At 40.4% G+C, this 20,051-nt stretch overlaps 1 protein-coding gene and 1 non-coding gene across 2 annotated transcripts; one reads left to right on the plus strand and one right to left on the minus strand.

Moving 5' to 3' along the window:
• Positions 1-1,752: 1,752 nt before the first annotated feature.
• On the plus strand, positions 1,753-7,102 carry ACOT4 (acyl-CoA thioesterase 4). Its single transcript, XM_043556556.1, has 3 exons — positions 1,753-2,479; positions 3,393-3,595; positions 6,250-7,102. Exons 1-3 carry the CDS (start codon positions 2,026-2,028, stop codon positions 6,853-6,855), a joined length of 1,263 nt encoding a protein of 420 aa, XP_043412491.1. The 5' UTR covers positions 1,753-2,025; the 3' UTR covers positions 6,856-7,102.
• Positions 6,127-6,197, minus strand: LOC122469863. Its single transcript, XR_006293744.1, has one exon. It is a non-coding gene; the product is annotated as a small nucleolar RNA SNORD56 (small nucleolar RNA).
• Positions 7,103-20,051: the final 12,949 nt, after the last annotated feature.

Here is a 20,051-nt window from a genome sequence, read left to right on the forward strand (position 1 = left end):
ATATACAGAAAAATAAAAACGTAGGTCTGCAAGTTGCAGAACATAGATTCAGTATGTTCACACTTCCGTATGCTTACACACTGCAAACATTCAGAAAAAAATTAAGATGTATGCACCCATCTTTCGGGGAAAGGGGGAACTGGAAGAAGAGATTCTATCACTTCACATTTTAAACTTTTCAGTATTGCTTACATCTGTTTCAAAAAACATGTATTTTTGGGGACGCCTGGATGGTTCAGTTGGTTAAGCGTCCATCTCTTGATTTTGGCTCAGGTCATGATGTTGTGGTCATGACCTGGCGGTTCCTGAGTTTGAGCCCCGCATGGGGCTCTGTACTGGAGCCTACTTGGGATTCCTTCTCTCTCTCTCTCTCTGCTTCTCCCCTGCTCACTCTTTCTCTCAAAGATAAATAATTAAATTAAAATTTTTTCTAATGTATTCTTTTTCTCTAAAAAAGAACCATGATTTTTCTTGCACAGAGCAGTTTAAAAAGCAATATACAAACCTTTGGCAATGATCTTCAGACCAGGAGAAATGAAACACACATGGGCTCAGTCTCTGGCAATTATGAAATCAAACATTACATTTTGCTTCACACATTCTAAGACTTTCACATACAGTATCATGTTTCATTCTCTATGAGAGACTTTTACCATGTTACACACAAGAACTCTGAGACCTAGAAAAATAAAAAAAACTTGCCTAAGGCTACAGAACTAGTTAATGAAGCCAGAGGTAGAACTCTGATTATACCTCACCACCATGCTGCTTCTCACCTTTGAGCTCCACATTTGGAATTGGTCAAAGCTCTGTCACTTATTAGAGAGTAAACTTCGTGGCTTCATATTCTCCAAGCCTCAAGTTCTTCCTTTGCAATATTTGAAACATAATCCCAGTGTTTTGTGAACATGCTGAATTTTGTATGTAAAGCATTTGGGCATTGATAAAGCATAGCTGTTATATGTAGAAATAAAGCGCTGGGCATCTTTGAACCTTATGCTGCTTCAAGGGTCACATTCAAAAAGTTGACTTTTAGCATCTACTAAGTTTGAAACCCATGCATTCCCTACCATACAGCAATTCCACTCCCAGGTATATACTTCACTGAAAAGCACATATATGTCCATCAAACAATAGGTTCTTGAATGTTCATAGCACTACAGTCCCAATCTGAGAACTATCAAATGCCCATTGATAGTAAAATTGACAAATCCTTTCCTATCACAAAATGGAATAGCATTAAGCAGTGATAATAGACCATCTTGCAACCACGCCTAACGATATACATGAATCTCAAAAACATAATGTTGGGCCAAAGCGGAAAGCACTAAAGATGACGCATGGAAGGATTCATTTCCATAAAATAACCCATTTTGTTGGAGTAGGATAGAGTACCTGTGGGGGCAGGGGAGGTGCTTAGAGCAGGAATGAGGGTAGCTGCTGGAGTGCTGGTGATGATGTTTCTGGATTCGTGTGCTTGGTGACACGGGAATGTTCCGGCTGTGAAAATTTCCTGGGTTGTACTCTTAGGGTCGGCCTGAGCGCTTTTTGTGTGTACGTTATAATGTACTGAAAATTAAAAACCAAAAAAAACCCACCCACCCCACCCCCCACCCCCAAAAAAAAACAAAAAAAAAGCAGCCCTTTTCCCTGAAGGGGCTGGAATTTTTGGAATTCTGCCTAAGCTCGTTAGGCTATGGTTTCACCACGAATCAATTACCCAACAATTTTCCCTTCAAGTGACAATGGCCAGAGGGAGACAAGTGTTCTGAAGGCGGGTTGGACGCTACACCCAGATTTCAGGACGCCCGCACCGCCCAGGCCTGAGAGAACGACCTGCTGCTTTTCCTTGAGACGAGTCCCGGGCGTGCGGTCCACGGGTCTGAAGCGCCCTGACGCCTCCTGACGCGGCTCCACCACCTACCGTCGGGCGCCGGGGGACGCCTGATCCCTTCGGGCCTCCAGCGCGCTCTCCACGGTCTAGACGCGACTGCAGCCGAGCGCTACACGCGGATCTGGGCAGGGATGGCGACCGTGATCCTGGAGCCCACGGGCCGCTGCGGCTGGGACAAGCCCGTGCGCATCACCGTGCGCGGCCTCTCCCCGGGACAGCACGTCACGCTGCGCGCGTCCCTGCGCGACGAGAAGGGCGCGCTCTTCCGGGCCCACGCGCGGTATCAAGCGGACGCCGGCGGCCTCCTGGACCTGGCGCGCGCGCCCGCGCTGGGCGGCAGCTTCACGGGGCTCGAGCCCATGGGGCTGCTCTGGGCCTTGGAGCCCGAGAAGCCTTTTTGGCGGTTTGTGAAGCGGGACGTGCAGACGCCCTTCGCGGTGGAGGTGGAGGTGTTCGAGGGCCTTGAGCCCGACATCGGGCGGGTCCTGAGCCGGACGGTGCTGGAGCGCGACTTCCTGCGGCCGGGGATGCGGCGCGTGCCGGTGCGCTCGGGCCGCGTGCGCGGCACGCTCTTCCTGCCGCCTGGTGAGTGCTAGGCACGCGGGACAGGGTGCCCACGTGGCCGTGGTTTCCAGTACTGCTTTAGGGAGAATTTAGGTCGTCCCTAAGGACAGAGAAGCTGATGATTGCTAAGCAGTGCACAAACCGGGGTGTGTATTTTGAGATGTTGGGCTCTGTGTTACGCGTTTTGCTGGCATTATCTCTTTTAATCTCCGTAATATCTCAATGAGGTGGGTATTGTTCCGAAGGTAAAAAAAAAAAAAAAAATGGGTAGGCATGTTGTCCACCTTGCTATTAAAAACTACTCTGTAGATCTCATCAGCCCGACTGGTCTTAGGGAAAATGATAACGATCAAGGAAGGATTGCCATGTCATTTTTTTTTCCCCACTTCTTCATGGCCCTCGGTGCCACAGGTCACACTTAAGACTCCCCTGCCTTTCTCACCTGAAGTCATCTCTGGGTATTTATTTTTCTTTCCTCTCTCTAGATAGACATCTGAAATATCAGTACACACACACGCACACACGAAAGCCAAGGGTCGATGCAACCCAACATAAAGCTTTATTTCAAGATTCTTAATTTTATGTCCAATCCCCTAACAGGACACTGTGTATCAACATTGTCTGAAACATGAAATTCCTCCTTCCATGCTGCAGTCATTAATGACAGACTTTGTTACTCTCCTGACAACCAAAAATTCTTAGAATCTTGTAGATAATTTATAGAATCGTATGGAGGATAAACTCATCACTGAGAAGGTACTTTGTAGATTTTCCTCTTTCCAAGGTACTTGTGTTCCTTTGCAGTAGTAACTTGGGGAGCAGATTTTTGCCTTTGATTCATAGGAACCCACTAAGTAATTTAGAAAGATCTCTAAAAGGAAAACAAATTCATTAAATGTATAATGCCTTTCCTTTATATTATTCTATTCTCTAGGACCTGGACCTTTCCCAGGGATCATTGACATCTTTGGAATTGGAGGGGGCCTGTTGGAATACAGAGCCAGCCTTCTGGCTGGTCATGGCTTTGCCACGTTGGCGCTAGCTTATTATAATTTTGAAGATCTTCCCGAGGAATTGGATAGCATAGACCTGACCTACTTTGAAGAAGCCGTATGCTACATGCTTCAACACTCCCAGGTTCTCCTAATGTCCTTTATTGTATCATTCTTTCCAGAAATACATCCAGAGATGGTGTCACTTTGCACTCACCTGTACCAGGTGCCCTGATGCTGCTCTAGTCTTCCTTCACAGAGATTTCTTTTGGAGACTTCCTTGGCTTTAGGTGCCTATTTACACTTTCTCTGTCAGATGGCTTAGTAATGCAGAATTAATCATAAAATCCATGTGAGATTTTATTTAAAGGAATTATTCAGGGACATTAAAATTCCTCTTGTTATGCAAATGGGGTTTCTAATTTGTTAGTTTTGCATGCTTTTTTCAATTAAATTTCTTTTAATGTTCATTTATTTCTTTTGAGAAAGAGAGCAAGCAGGGGAGGGACAGAGAGAGGGGGAGAAAGAGAATCCCAAGCAGGCTCCCTGTTGTTAGCGCAGAGCCCAACGTGTGGCTCCAACTCACAAATCATGAGATCGTGACCTGAGCCAAGATCAAGAGTTGGATGCTCAACTGGCTGAGCCATCCAGGAGCCCCTTTAATTAAGTTTTGTAATTTTAATTCCAGTATAGTTAACATACAGTGTTATATTATTTTCAGGTGTGCAGTATAGTGATTCAAGGCCCATCACAACTGCAGCCTTAATCCCCAGTGCCTATTTAACCCCACCCACCTTCCCCTCTGGTAACCATCAGTTTGTTCTCTGTAGTTAAGAGTCTGTTGATTTCCCTCCCTCTCTTTTTCCCTTTGCTCATTTTGATTTTTAAATTCCACCTATGAGTGAAATTCTATGGTATTTGTCATTCTCTGACTGACTCATTTCACTTAGCATTATACTCTCTAGTTCTATCCATGGGGTTATAAATGGCAAGATTTCATTCTTTTTTATGGCTCAATTATGTCTATCTATCTACATGCATACACATGCACGCGCGCGCACACACACACACACACACACACACCACATTTTTATCCGTTCATCTATCATGCGTACTTGGGCTGATTCCTAATTTGGCTATTGTAAACAATGCTGCAGTAAACATAGGGGTGCATGTATCCCTTTGAATTCATGTTTTTGCATTTTTTGGGTAAATACCCAGTAGTGCAAATACTGGATTGTAGGATAGTTCTATTTTTAACTTTTTGAGGAACCTCCATACTGTTTTCCACAGTAGGTACACGAGTTTGCATTCCCGTATATGTGTGTTCCTTTTTCTCCACATCCATGCCAACACTTGTTTCTTGTGTTATTGATTTTAGCCACTCTAACAGGTGTGAGGTGATATCTCATAGTTTTGATTTGCATTTCCCTGATGATGAGTGATGTTGAGCATGTTTTCATATGTGTGTTGGCTTGTATGTCTTCCTCTTCTTTTTTTTTTTTTTTTTTTTTTTTTTTTGGTGTGTATGTCTTCTCTAAAAATATGCCTATTCATTCTTCTGCCCATTTTTCTTTCTTTCTTTCTTTCTTTCTTTCTTTCTTTCTTTCTTTCTTTCTTTCTTTTTTTCTTTCTCCTTCCTTCCTTCCTTCCTTCCTTCCTTAACTGTTTTTAAGTAGGCTCCATGCCCAGTGTGGGTCTTGAACTCAGGACCCTGAGATTAAGAGTCATATGCTCTACTGACTGAACTGGCTAGGTGCCCCTGCCCATCTATTAATTTGATTATTTGTTTTTTGCATGTTGGGTTTTATACATTCTTTCTATATTTTAGATACTACCTTTTATAAGATATGTAATTTGCAAATATCTTCTCCCATCCCTTAGGTTACCTTTTAGTTTTGTTGTTTGTTTCCTTCACTGGAATCTTTTTATTTTGATTTTTTAATCTTTAATTTACTATGTGTGTTCCCAAATTTTGACCAGAACTTGCTCACGCATTTCAGAAGCTAAGAACTACTTAATTTGATTCTGAAGTCTTTGTTTCTATAGAGTTAATTATTTGGTAGTGTATTTAGATGGGGTTTGATGAATCTTTCACTTAATAGAACAGAACTTGATTCCACCTAGGCCCATTGAGACTTGATTGTGCCTACCTGAATGTGGACCTGAATTTCACAGGCTCCATGATTGGGCATTCTCTAGTGGATGATTCTCTGGAACATTTGTAAATGATTCCCAGACTTGCCAGTGAGGTTAATCTTTGATTGCCATGAAAAAAAAAAAAAAAGAATTGTTTGCCATGTGTTCAGCCAGATATGTTTAATATGGGAAAGAGGTTGAGGTTGAAGTTGAGCTGAAGTTGATACTCTTGTGTCCAATTCACAAATTAAAGGTAGCAGCATCTCTAGTTACATTCCATTTTCTTTTAATAGGTAATACCTTTATTTATTTATTTTTTGAAACTAATCTCTATGCCCAATGTGGGGCTTGAACACAGGACCCTAAGATCAAGAGTCGTGTGCTCTACCCACTGACCCAGCCAAATGCCCATTTTCTTTCTTTCTTTCTTTCTTTCTTTCTTTCTTTCTTTCTTTCTTTCTTTCTTTCTTTCCTTTTTTTTTTTTTTGTCAACCTCTAATAGGACAGCTACTTCTTATTTTTCCTCTACCCTCAGCTTCACTAAGACTGAAAGTATGAACACTCACTAGGTGAGCTGCTATTGACGAAAAATGCTGCCATCATTGTAGAACATTTTTCTATTAGATACATTCTTGATGCTTCTTTCTTCTTTTCTTCCAGGTAAAGGGCCCAGGCATTGGGCTTCTGGGCATTTCTTTAGGGGCTGATATTTGTCTCTCCATGGCCTCTTTTTTAAAGAACATCTCAGCCACAGTTTCCATCAATGGATCTGGGTTAAGTGGAAACAAACCTATATACTACAAGCAGACTTGCATCCCTTCATTGGGCTATGATCTGAGGAGAATCAAGGTCACTTTCTCAGGCCTCCTGGACATTGTGGATACACGGAATGATACTGTAGGAGGCTATGAGAACCCCAGCATGATTCCAATTGAGAAGGCCCAAGGGCCCATCCTCTTCATCGTGGGTCAGGATGACCATAACTGGAGGAGTGAGTTATATGCCCAAATAGCCTCTGAACGGTTACAGGCCCATGGAAAGGAAAGACTTAAGATCATCTCTTATCCTGGGACTGGGCATTACATTGAGCCTCCTTACTTCCCCCTGTGCCCAGCTTCTGTGCATAAATTACTGAACAAACCTGTGCTCTGGGGTGGGGAGCCCAGGGCTCATTCTAAGGCCCAGGAAGATGCTTGGAAACAAATTCTAACCTTTTTCTGCAAACATCTTGGAGGTCCCCAGAATATAGCTTCTCCCAAATTGTAATGTGTTGGGTCTGTTGTCTGCACAAGAAATTCAAGGTCAGATTCTGGTGTTTAATAATCATATGTGAATTGGTTGTCCCCTGGATAACATTAAATTCATGTCATGGGTATTAATGATGTGTTTTAGGTAACAATTTGAATAAATTATTCTTTCATTAATTTTACTAATGTAATACATGCATATTACAGAAGATTCAGTTAGATGTATACAACACACACACACAAATAAAAAGCATTCCCTGTTAAAATTTATGTTTTCTTCTAGATGGTTTTTACTTACCACTTTGAGCTGTGGATGAAATTTAAAGTTGAATAAATACTAGGTTACTTTTTTTTTTATCTCTGGGAGAATTGCCATCCAATGTTTGCTACTGGTTCAAATACTGGTAGCAGGATAGAATTTTCATTGGCCAAAACTGTATAGAGAGGTGTTGATATGAGGATAGCCAGACTGACCTTTTCCTCACAGATATCAGAGATGAATTCTTTGGGAGGAGGAGTTGAGGTAAGAAGGGGAGCATCTGTCCCAAGAATAGTTAAGTCTAAGCTCTGTTCCAAGGATGAATGACTGTGACTTATTTTCCTGCTTCCTGCCTTTAAGAATAGAGTTTGGAGGGGTGCCTGGGTGGCTCAGTTGGTTAAGCATCCGACTTCGGCTCAGGTCATCTCACAGTTCACAGATTCAAGCTCCGCATCAGGCTCTGTGCTGACAGCTCAGAGCCTGGAATCAGCTTCCGATTCTGTGTCCCTCTCTCTCTCTCTCTGCCCCTCCCCCCCTCAAAAATAAATAAACATTAAAAAAAAGAATAGTTTGGAAAATCATAGTGTGACATTCTTAGAGGCATCATTCCTCATTTTCCTGACATCAGGGCTACAAAGCATTGCATAAATGTATTTGAAGAAATAAGGGTTGAGAATTTTCCAAAACTGATAAGGACATCAAGCCACAATTCAAGAAGCACTATGTCTTAGCGTGGGCTGTTGTAACAAAATATCATAGGCTGGATGGCTGAAACAACAAGATACTTATCTCATTCTGGAGGCTGGGAAGTCCAAGATCAATGTTCCAGCAGATTTAGTTCCTGATAAGGGCTTTTAACTGGCTTACAGATGGCTGACTTCTCCTTGTGTTTTCATGTGGCAGAGAAAGTGAGGTCTGGTTTCTGTTCCTCTTTTTAGAAGGGCACTAATTCCATCATGGGGGGGGGGTCTCACTCTCATGCCCTTATTTATTTTTTATTTATTTATATTAAATATAATTTATTGTCAAGTTGGTTTCCATACAACACCCAGTGCTCACCCCAACAAGTGCCTCCTCAGTGCCCATCACCCACTTTCCCCTCTCCCCCACCCCTCATCAACCCTCAGTTTGTTCTCAGTATTTAAGAGTCTCTTATGGGGGCGCCTGGGTGGCTCAGTCGGTTGAGCGTCCGACTTTGGCTCAGGTCATGATCTCACAGTTCGTGGACCTTCTCCCTGGCTACTTGGGCTTGGATGCAAGAGAGCAAGGCAAAATTGCATGCCATTCTTTTGATGTAGTCTTGGAAGCTACATGGCATCACTCTTGCCCTACTCTCTTGGTCAAGGCAATCACAAAGACCCATCCAAGTTCAAGGAGAACATAGAGTTCACCTCTGAAAAAGGGGAGTGGCGAGATTCTAGAAGAATGTGGGATGGGAAACATTGTAACCATTTTTTGAAAATCTGCCCCATGAGTTACCTTTATTTTCCATAAGAAAACTTGAATTAATAACTACAAAGCCTCCTCAATCTGCTTCCTAGATGAAAAATATTAGGAGTCCAAAGTTCTTTTTTTTCTTAATTTTTATTTATTTTTGAGAGAGAGTCAGATAGAGCATGAGCAGGGGAGGGGCAGAGTGAGAGGGAGACACAGAATCCAAAGCAGGCTCCAGGCTCTGAGCTGTCAGCACAGAGCCCGATGTAGGGCTTGAACCCATAGACCATGAGATCATGACCTGAGACAAAGTCAGACGTTTAACTCACTGAGCCACCCAGGTGCCGCCCTCCCCCTTTTTTGGGCATTTTTTTCTGTTTTAGTTCAAATTTGTACTTCTACCAGAACAATTCTCTTAAGAACTATGTGGGTTTCCTAAAAACCTTAGTGAGATTCACCTTATTAGATAAAACATACCACTAGAAGTCTATTTGAGATAAGAACTTCCCTACCTGGGGCTTCCTGTGAGGATGCTGCAGGATAATACTCTTAAGATTTGTAGAAGCTCTGTTATTTGATAGGATCTGCTAGGGACACCTTAAAATCTTCAGAGGGCCTTTTGTCAGTCTGAAATGTTCCATGAAGCGCTACCTTGAATCTCTCTGAGGTCTTTACAAATGATCTTCCACAGACCCATTCCAGGTTTGACTTTGATCTGAGGTCCTGTCTTAGTTAAAGACTAATTAACACATGGGAAGGCTGGGAAGGACAAACAGTATTATTGTCAAACTTGGCAAGTCCTCCTTCCTTCATATTTAACAGAGCATTCTTTAATTTGTCCTCTTGCATTTTATCACAGGCAGCAAGAAGAAGCCGGGTGGCACTGTGGGTATTCTGCTGGGAAATCACCTTAGCCAGATTATTGAATTCATTTAGGTATATTTTCCATTTTTCACCTTACTGTGTCATTCTTGCCTTCAGCTTCCAGTAAGTTTTTATTGCTTTCCTTTAGCCCTCAATAATAGTCTCCATGCGGCCCTTTAGGCTTCTTGAAGTCCTTCCAGCTTCCACCTGCCACCTAGTCCTAAAAGCAGTTGTGATTCCTGTATATATAGGTATGTCCACAGGCTGCTTGAGTTTTCTCACAGCATAATACCGGAGGTTCAAGAATGAATTTCCCAAGAGAGGATGGCAGAAATACATGGCATTTTTTACGATCTAGCTTTGGAAGTCACATAGTATCATTTCAACTGTACTCTATTGTTTGAGGTGGACACAAAGACCTCAAGTGCAAGGAGAAGTGGCTATAGACCCCATCTCCTGATAAGGAAAACGGCAAGTTTCCTAGAAGAGCATCTGAGATGGGAGTTAGTGTTGCAGTGATCTTTGGAAAATGCAGTCTTCCCACAGAATTGTTTGTTATGTAGGAAAACTGAAAAGAAAGATAAAGATTAGAAACTTAACTAGCAGGGCGCCTGGGTGGTTCAGTGGGTTAAGAGTCTGTATTTTGGTATGGGCTCAGGTCATGATCTCATGGTTTGTGAGACTGAGCCCCACATTGGGCTCTGTGCAGACAGTGTAGAGCCTGCTTGTGATTCTGTCTCCCTTTCTCTCTCTCTGCCCCTCCCCCACTTGTGTGCACAAGGGCACTCTCTCTCTCTCTCAAAATAAATAAATAAACATTAAAAAACAACAAAAAACCTTACCAGCAAGGTGGGGGGGGGGTGGGGAGGGATAGGCTAAATGTGTTGATAGGCATTAAGGAGGGCACTTGATGGGATGAGCGCTGGGTGTTATATGTAAGTGCTGAATCACAAAATTCTACTCCTGAAACCAATACTACACTATATGTTAACTAATTTGAATCTAAATCTAAAAATATGTGTATAAAAAAAGAAAAATATGGGAAAAAACACCTTACCAGTAGCCACAGAAAAAAGATAACCTTCAAAGGAAAAACAATAGATCTAACAACTGACTTAAAATTCTTTTTTCAACGTTTTTTATTTATTTTTGGGACAGAGAGAGGCAGAGCATGAACGGGGGAGGGGCAGAGAGAGAAGGAGACACAGAATCGGAAACAGGCTCCAGGCTCTGAGCCATCAGCCCAGAGCCTGACGCAGGGCTCGAACTCACAGACCACGAGATCGTGACCTGGCTGAAGTTGGATGCTTAACCGACTGCGCCACCCAGGCGCCCCTAACAACTGACTTAAAAACAGCAATAATGGAAAAGGGAAACCACTGGAATAATATCCTCAATGTGATGACAGAAAATACCTGACAACCTAGAAGCCTATAACTAGCAAAATAGATACTTCAGTATGGAAGCATGTATTGTTCATAAAGTTTATTGAAAACAATTTAATGAAATCAAAATAAAATCATTTTTAGAAAAATATGAATTTAGATAATATAGCCTACCTGCAATAATGGAAAAACTAAAGAGTATTCTTCAAGCACAAGGAAAATGATTCTAGGGGAAAGCAAGTAGGTGAAGGAAGAAATGGAATATAATGAAAAGTGTAAATACATAGATAAATCTAAATAAATATTTACAAATAATATACTATGGGGTTTCAAATACACAAAGAATTAAATAGCATATGTAGGAAGGAAATAAGTAGAGGTTATTGCATTTTTCACAAGGTGATACAAATATTAATTTTTATTCAATGTTAATAAATCAGGAAAGTTATTACCATAAGCTAATATAGGAGGCAAATGGAATAATTTTTAAAAATCTAAAAGAAGATAAAAACTATGGAATAAGCAGAAAAGAAAATAAATAATAATTTAAGCTCAAATAGATCAGTAATTACATTAAATGTAATTGGACTATACATTTCAGTAAAGGGCAAGATATCAGGTTGATTTTCCTAGTGTGTTCAATCTTGTGCTCTAAAAAATGCTATAAGATCATATATAGTATTGACTTCCTTCCAGAAAATAAGAGATGGACACCTTAACCTCAAGTGACAGTAGGCACATGTATAGGGCATAAAGGAAACACATAAGGTAACAGAATTATGATAAGTTAAACGTTGTTCTAAGAATTTTTTCAACAAGGAAGAATGAAATAAAATCTCCATGAAAATTAAAGTCAGTTTAACCAATCTGTTTATTTTTATTTTTTTAATGTTTGTTTGTTTGTTTATTTTTAATATATGAAATTTATTGTCAAATTAGTTTCCATACAACACCCAGTGCTCATCCCAAAAGATGCCCTGTTCAATGCCCATCACCTACCCTTCCCTCCCTCCCACCCCCCCATCAACCCTCAGTCTGTTCTCAGCTTTTTAAAAAAAATTTTTATTTTAACATTTATTTATTTTTGAGACAGAGAGAGAGCGAGCATGAACGGGGAGGGTCAGAGAGAGAGGGAGACACAGAATCCGAAACAGGCTCCAGGCTCTGAGCTGTCAGCACAGAGCCCGACGCGGGGCTCGAACTCACGGGCCGCGAGATCATGACCTGAGCCAAAGTCGGCCGCTTAACCGACTGAGCCACCCAGGCACCCCTGTTCTCAGCTTTTAAGAGTCTCTTATGCTTTGGCTCTCTCCTACTCTAACCTCATTTTTTTTCCTTCCCCTCCCCCATGGGTTTCTGTTAAGTTTCTCAGGATCCACATAAGAGTGAAAACATATTAACCAATCTGTTTAAACTCCGTATCTCCTATGTATATTCAAATGGATTTATATTAGGTCTTACTAATATGGCATTTACTTTGTCAAGGTGAAATAAACCTGTGTTTATTCAACCTTTGTTGAAAGGAACTCCAAAAGTAACAGAACAGCTTTTTTTCTCTCCTGTTGTTGCCTTCAGTCATCCCACTTCACTCCACAAATATTTATGGAAAGCCTACAGTGTGGCGGGGAATGTTCTAAGCTCCTGGCAAAGACGAACAAAGATAACGAAGTCTTTGCTGTCAAAAGCATTTACTCTAGTTTGGAGGTAAGAAAATAAAATGATAAATGGTGTGAAGAATAAAAAATATAAGATGAGAGCCTGAGGGAGGTGATACCTAATTTAAGATATCTATTTAGGGGCGCCTGGGTGGCGCAGTTGGTTAAGCGTCCGACTTCAGCCAGGTCACGATCTCGCGGTCCGGGAGTTCGAGCCCCGCGTTGGGCTCTGGGCTGATGGCTCAGAGCCTGGAGCCTCTTTCCGATTCTGTATCTCCCTCTCTCTCTGCCCCTCCCCCATTCATGCTCTGTCTCTCTCTGTCCCAAAAATAAATAAACGTTGAAAAAAAAAAAAAAAAGATATCTATTTAAAGACTGGTGAGAGAAGGCATATTCGAATAGGTAGTCTTTGAGCAGAGACTTGATTGAAGATGAAAGAGTGAGTGGAACTTCAGGCTGAGGGAATTTAAATAGTCAATGATATGAATAGTCATTTCCCCAAAGAAAATATACAAACTGCCAATAAGCACATGGAACGATGCTCAGTACCAATAGGCATCCGGAAAATACAAATTAAAGTCACAATGAGATACCACTTCTTACCCACTAGCATTGCTATAATAAAATAGAGCGACGCCAGGCTGGCTAAGTAGGTAGAACATGTGACTCTTGATGGTGGGGTCGGGAGTTCTAGCCCCATGTTGGAGTGGAACCTACTTTTTAAAAAAAGATAAAAACAAGTGTTAGTGAGGATGTGGAGAAGAGGAACCCTCATACACTGCTGTTGGGATTGTACATGGTGCAGCCAGTTGGAAAGTCTGGCTTTTCCAAAAGGTTAAATACAGAATTGCAATGACCAGCAATTCCAGACCTAGAGTATATCCAAAAAAAGCAAGAATATACATATGCATAAAAACTTGCACATGAGTACTCACAGCAGAAATATTCACAATAGCCAAGAAATATTGGCAATATTCACAACAGCCAAGAAGCAGATACAACCCAAGTGTAAATCATTCAACAGAAAATTAAAATTTAGTACAGCATATCCACAAAACAGAATATTGTCTTGCAATAAAGTAAGTACTAATACATACTACAATATAAACCTTGAAAACATTATGTGAAGTGAATGAAGCCAGTCACAAAAGACCACAATTGTATGAGTCCATTTGTAAAAAATATCCAGAATAACCAAATCAATAGAGACAGATGGTAGGTAAGTGGTTGCTTAGGGCTGGGAGTGGAGACACCTGGGCTTAAATGGAGAGTGATGCTAAGGGGTACAGGGTTTCTTTTTGGGGTGATGAAATTGTTCTTGAATTAGTAGTGGTGCTGGTTGCACAACCTTGTGAATATACTAAAACCACTGAATTGTATACTTTAAATAAGTATACATTTAAATAAGTATACATTTAAATAAGTATACATTGTATGGTATGATCTACAAATCATACTACACAGAGATGTTATTCTTTTAAATAGAATATACTCATAAGATTTGCATTTAGTGGTGCCTTGGTGGCTCAGTCCATTAAGCGTCCAACTCTTGATATCGGTTCATATCATAACCTCAAATTTCTAAACATCACGCCCCATGTCTGGCTCTGTGCTGACAGGTTGGAGCCTGCGTGGTGATTCTCTCTCTTCCTCTTTCTCTGCCCCTCCTCAGTTCCTGAGCATGTATTCTCTCACTCTCAAAATAAACAAGTAAACATTAAAAAAAAAAAAGATTTGCATTCAGCTAAATAAAAACTTTGATCAAGAAAAAAAAAATAAATGTATTATGTAAGATTCAAAAATTGGTAAAAGTAAAAAATATTGTTCAAAGACACAAACACGATAAAATTATAAAGAAGGCTAAAAGGTTAATAGACACAAAATTGAAGATGGTGATTACCTTTGATTGGGATCAGGGTGCAGCACACAGGGGCTTCAGAAGTAAAGACAATGTTTTATGACTACTACTAGATAATGGTCATTATTTTTCCTTAAAGTCTCACATATTTTTCAATTATTCTTCTGATGTACTCAACATTTAACTTTAAAAAAAAATCAATACAGATTTAAAAAGAAAGAAAACTCCAGAAGAATTGCCTGCCTTAGGTTAGGACCCTCTGTGTTCCTTGCACATCTTCGTTGCCCACCAGTATTTAGAACCACATTAGGCATCCCGAACTGATTCACATAAAGGGAGCAGTGTAGGTCTATTCCAAGGGATGGGTGCAAATGTACTTCTGTAGTGTTTATCTGATATGCGATAACCTATCTACTTTATATTTCTACTACATTTTTCCATTTTGCTCTTTTATGACAGAAGTTAATGATATAGACTTCAAGAAGAGTCACTTGTCTCTACTTTTTCTGAGTTCCTTACCCAGCTTCTCAAATCTATTACTGAGATCTTCTTAGCTAGACTGATTTCCCCTGACCATTCTTACCCAACATAAGACAGCTTAAGATGACTCCCTGGGTGTATTTCATGTCTTAAATCGGTCTGAACCCAATATACTTACATACCACAGCAACAATATACAAATACTAAACCAGTTTCATTTCAAAAAAGAGCAACAGATAATGGTCTTCAGTAAGTAATACTTCCTTTCTGATGCTGGTTCTTTCGGAAAACCTTACTAATCAGATGAATATGGACCAGTAATTTAAATTCTGTACACATATTCATTATAATCTCATAAATTAGTGATGTGCTACAGATTGGTAGGCTTTGGGTCTTTTTGTGGTTTTCCTGAGATTCTTCTGCATAAAATCATTCACTAGCATTGCAATTCCTCTACATCTTTTTTTTCTAAATTTTTATTTTATTTTTTAAAAAATAAACATTCAACACCCAACATGGGGCTCAAACTCACAACCCTGATATCAAGAATTATATGCTGTACTGACTGAGCCAGCAGGAAATCCTACCTCTTCCATTTTATCTTAAGATTTTATTTTATTTCATTTTAATATTTATTTATTTTTGAGGGCAGGGGCAGAGAGAGAGGGAGACAGAGGATCTGAAGCAGGCTCATCGCTGACAGCAGAGAGCCAGATGAGGGGCTCAAACTCAAGAATGGTGAGACCCTGACCTAAGCCAAAGTCAGACGCTTAACTGACTGAGCCACCCAGGCACGTCTCTTAAGATTGTATTTTATTTTATTTTGTTTTATTTTATTGGAGAAATAATTTTTATTTTATTTTATTTTATTTTTAATTTACATCCAAATTAGTTAGCATATAGTGCAACAATGATTTCAGGAGTAGATTCCTTAATGCCCCTTACCCATTGAGCCCATCCCTCCTCCCACAACCCCTCCCGTAACCCTCAGTTTGTTCTCCATATTTAAGAGTCTCTTATGTTTTGTCCCTCTCCCTGTTTTTAATTATTTTTGTTTTCCTTCCCTTACATTCATCTGTTTTGTGTCTTGAAGTCCTCATATGAGTGAAGTCATATGACATTTGTCTTTCTCTGACTGACCAATCTCGCGTAGCATAATACCCTCCAGTTCCATCCATGTAGTTGCAAATGACAAGATTTCATTCTTTTTGACTGCTGAGTAATACTCCATTGTATATATATATATACCACATCTTCTTTATCCATTCATCCATCAATGGACATTTGGGCTCTTTCCATACTTTGGCTATTGTTGATAGTGCTGCTATAAACATGGGGGTGCATGTGTCCCTTTATCCCTGTGTCCCTTGGATAAATGCCTAGTAGTGCAATTGCTGGGTCATAGGGTAGTTCTATTTTTAGTTTTTTGAGGAACCTCCATCCTGTTTTCCAGAGTGGCTGCACCAGTTTGCATTCCCACCAGCAGTGCAAAAGAGATCCTCTTCCTGCTCATCCTTGCCAACACCTGTTGTTGTCTGGGTTGTTAATGTTAGCCATTCTGACAGGTGTAAGGTGGTGTCTCATTGTGGTTTTGATTTGTATTTCCCTGGTGATGAGTGATGTTGAGCATTTTTTCATGTATCGGTTGGCCATCTGGATGTCTTCTTTGGAGAAGTGTCTATTCATGTCTTTTGCCCATTTCTTTACTGGATTATTTGTTTTTTGGGTATTGAGTTTGAGAAGTTCTTTATAGATTTTGGATACTAACCCTTTATCTGATATGTCATTTGCAAATATCTTCTCCCATTCTGTTGGTTGCCTTTTAGTTTTGCTGCTTGTTTAAGATTTTATTTTTAAGTAATCTCTACACCCAACATGGGGCTCAAACTCACAACCCTGAGATTCAAGAGTTGTATGCTCTACTGCCTGAGCCAGCGAGGCACTCTTCTTACCATTTTAATCTCGTAAGTACATGAATGGGTGGTGCTCTTATTACAGAATGATTCTCTTGTCTTATGATGGGGTTCTCTACTGTCTTGCATCTCTCTGTCTCTCTTTATCTATCTATCTATCTATCTATCTATCTATCTATCTATCTATCTAGTACAAGATCTTGCCCACTACAATTGTAATTCCAGACACCTTTGACTTTTAATCACATGAGAAGGGATGATGGTTCATCAAGAGTGTCTCCTATATTGTGCCATCCCTAAGATCTTCACCAATCACAGAAATGCCAATCAGTTTCTTTATATCTACCTTACTTCATGCTCATAAAGAAATGAAAAGGCATTGTCCACTCCAAGATGAACTATATATAATCTGCATGAAGGTATCAACTTTCTGGATTTTCTTCATAATCCCAGGATTCTGATGTAGCTTTTGTTTGGTCTCAGGTATGTCCAAAGCCTGGAACTATATGAACTTTGGCATTGGTTAAAGTAAATATTGCACAGTCACTGTGTATCATAAGCCAGTATTGAGGTTTCTACTAGTTCCCAGTAATTCTTGCTGGTAGGGCCAAGTTCTTACATGTTGTTCTTGATGATGTGAACATACAACATTCTTCTAAGACCCTGCACATGCCATTCATTTAATCCAAGGATATTATCACCTCCTAGACAAGTTCAAGGTCCTATGGTAGAGATTTCAAATGTCCAATTTGGGAACCACACTCAAGATTCAAAGCACCACCAGTGGAAACAATACTATGTAGTCTAAATCTATGTAGTCCATGGGGTATGCTAGAATTAGGTTGTGCACCTGGAAAAAACACTGACAGGACATTAGGCAGCAAAGACAATTCCAGCTAGCAGGACCTGGGTCTGACTTATAATGACAATATTAAAATAGAAAACTGTGATGTTATGAGAGGAAAGTCTATTTGGGGAGAAGATTTGGAGTTTAAAGCTTAGGGTAAAAAGATGAGGGGATGAGAGTACTATCTCCTGGGCTTTCAAGAAATCAGAGCAGCAGGGAGCATTCAGCTGGCCTCTTGAGACAAGAGTCTCTGACTTCTCCTCATGATGTTGAAGGGCAAATTTATTTAGTCCTTCTCCATAAATCACCTCAAACTTTCCCAGTAATAAAGGTAAAAGAAGAAGGCTTCCAAGGGCTAACAAATAGACACACTCTTGAGAAGAGACCTACTGACTCACCAAGAAATCCAGCTCTTACTATAATATAGAACCGGACTTCTGGAAAATCTATGTTAAATTGGCTACTAGGATCAGGCAGAGGACATTCAGATTGACCAAGCTGAATTGGGGGAGAGAGGGTCTCACAGTGAGCGCTCTCCTCTGAATATGATATCTAAGAGTTAGATGCTCTGTTTCTGTGATGAGCTTATGGAGATTACCACGATCCTACTTATGGGAAATTGGAAAATAACTGCAGTCATGAAGAGTTATAACAGCAGGAATCAGGAATAATTAAAGAGACCATCTGAATCAGCCTGAAGCAGGCTGCCCCAGTTGCCCAAATAATCTGCTTTCACTACATTGCAAATAAACTGGCATTCATATTTTCTCAAAGATTTACATCCTGCTCTTCCAAATGGTTATAAGCAGAGCTATTGCAGGGCACGGATGGTGCTGGTGGTGAATAGCCAGAGAACTGGCAAATAGAAAATACGTTTTTAGGGGGTATCTGCCTGGCTCAGTCTCTACAGAATGCAACTCTTGATCTTGGGGTTGTAAGCCCCACGTTGGGTGTGGAGCTTCCTTAAAATATTTTAAAATTGTATTTTTGTGAACTAGTGTTTCATTCTGTTCGTACAATAGTTTCTGGGTCAAACTATCTCGTCATTGATTACTAGTGATTTAATATAATTACAAAAGTAGGGGGGCCCTGGGTGGCTCAGTTGGTTGAGCATCTCACTCTTGATTATGGCTCAAGTCATGATCCCAGGGTGATGGGATTAAGCCCTGTGTCTGGCTCTGTGCTGACCACGGAGCCTGCTTGGGATTCTGTTTCTCACCTGCCCCTCTCCCCCACTCATGCTCTCTCTCTCTCAAAAAAAAATTTTTTTAATTACAAAAGTAAATGATATAGCACCTGAAAGAGTTAATCTCTCAAACTCCCCACTAACAGCTCCAACTAGGGCAAAACTCCTGGCAAGCACTCACCTTGGTAACTTCTGTAATTCAAAGTTCTGGGAACTGAGCCAAGAGCAGGCTTACCAGGCTAAGAGTATAGCTGTTTTTGTACCCAGACAGCAAGTGTTTATTTTGAAAACTATGCTTTCCGTTTAATCGAATCTCTCTGAATGTAAGGAGCCTTTCCTTAAAGACTCCCTCAAAGGGGAGACATGTGGCCCTAATGCCCTTTCTCTCTAGACTTGTTACAATATCAGATTCCTCCGGAGAAATCATATGCTTAGGTCTAGATGCTTTAGACAAGGGAAATATTCAAGTATTTCAGCGGATTTTTAGACACAGGATCAGAGATAACACAAGTTCCTGGAAACCTCAATCAAATGGGAAAGACTAAATGTTGAAAGATATGGAGGAGGAAGGATCTGAGGTGGACAGGTTTTACCAACCCTACAAGTGGGGCACAGAAGATCAAAGGTATCCTTTTTGGTGATTTCATCACTCTCTGATATTTTTCTTTGTTGTTTAAGCCTTTCATTTTGAAATAATTTTAGACCCACAAAAATGTGGGTCAAAAATAGTACAGGGTTCCCTATATAATTCCTCCCCTTCCCTTAATGTTAACATTTTACATAACCATACTACAAATATCAAAATCAGGAAGTTACCATTGATACAATACTATGTAACCACGAGAGTATTATTGAAATTAAGTTATCGCTATCTTGGAGAAGGGACTTACTCAAATGGGATGTATACTGGCTGCTAAGAAATGGAAACTTGGAGCTTTCTTGTCCCACAAAAACTGTAAACAAGAAATAGACCCAGGCAGGATCATGAGTGAAATCATAACCAATACTGGAGTTAACTGGGAGCCCATCCCACCTCCAACCTTTTCTCCTTTAACTCTCACTCGGATTTTTGGAAAAGTAAATGGATCTCAGATGTCAACGAAGGATAAAAAAACCCAAAAGAATCTGTAACTGTGGTTGACACTATTTCTCTACAGGAAGCTCTTTCTCAGTCATCTCTGATTGTTATTTTATTAATCTTACTATGGCATTGTTTTTGATCCCCATATGTATATATGTATGTATGTATTTATTTACATTTTAGACATTAACAGCAGTTTGCTCTCACTTGGCAGCCAATGATTTATCTTGCCTCCAAGATATTTCCAGTTCTC

The sequence above is a fragment of the Prionailurus bengalensis genome, chromosome B3, assembly GCF_016509475.1.
Source record: "Prionailurus bengalensis isolate Pbe53 chromosome B3, Fcat_Pben_1.1_paternal_pri, whole genome shotgun sequence".
Classification (NCBI taxonomy): domain Eukaryota; kingdom Metazoa; phylum Chordata; class Mammalia; order Carnivora; family Felidae; genus Prionailurus; species Prionailurus bengalensis.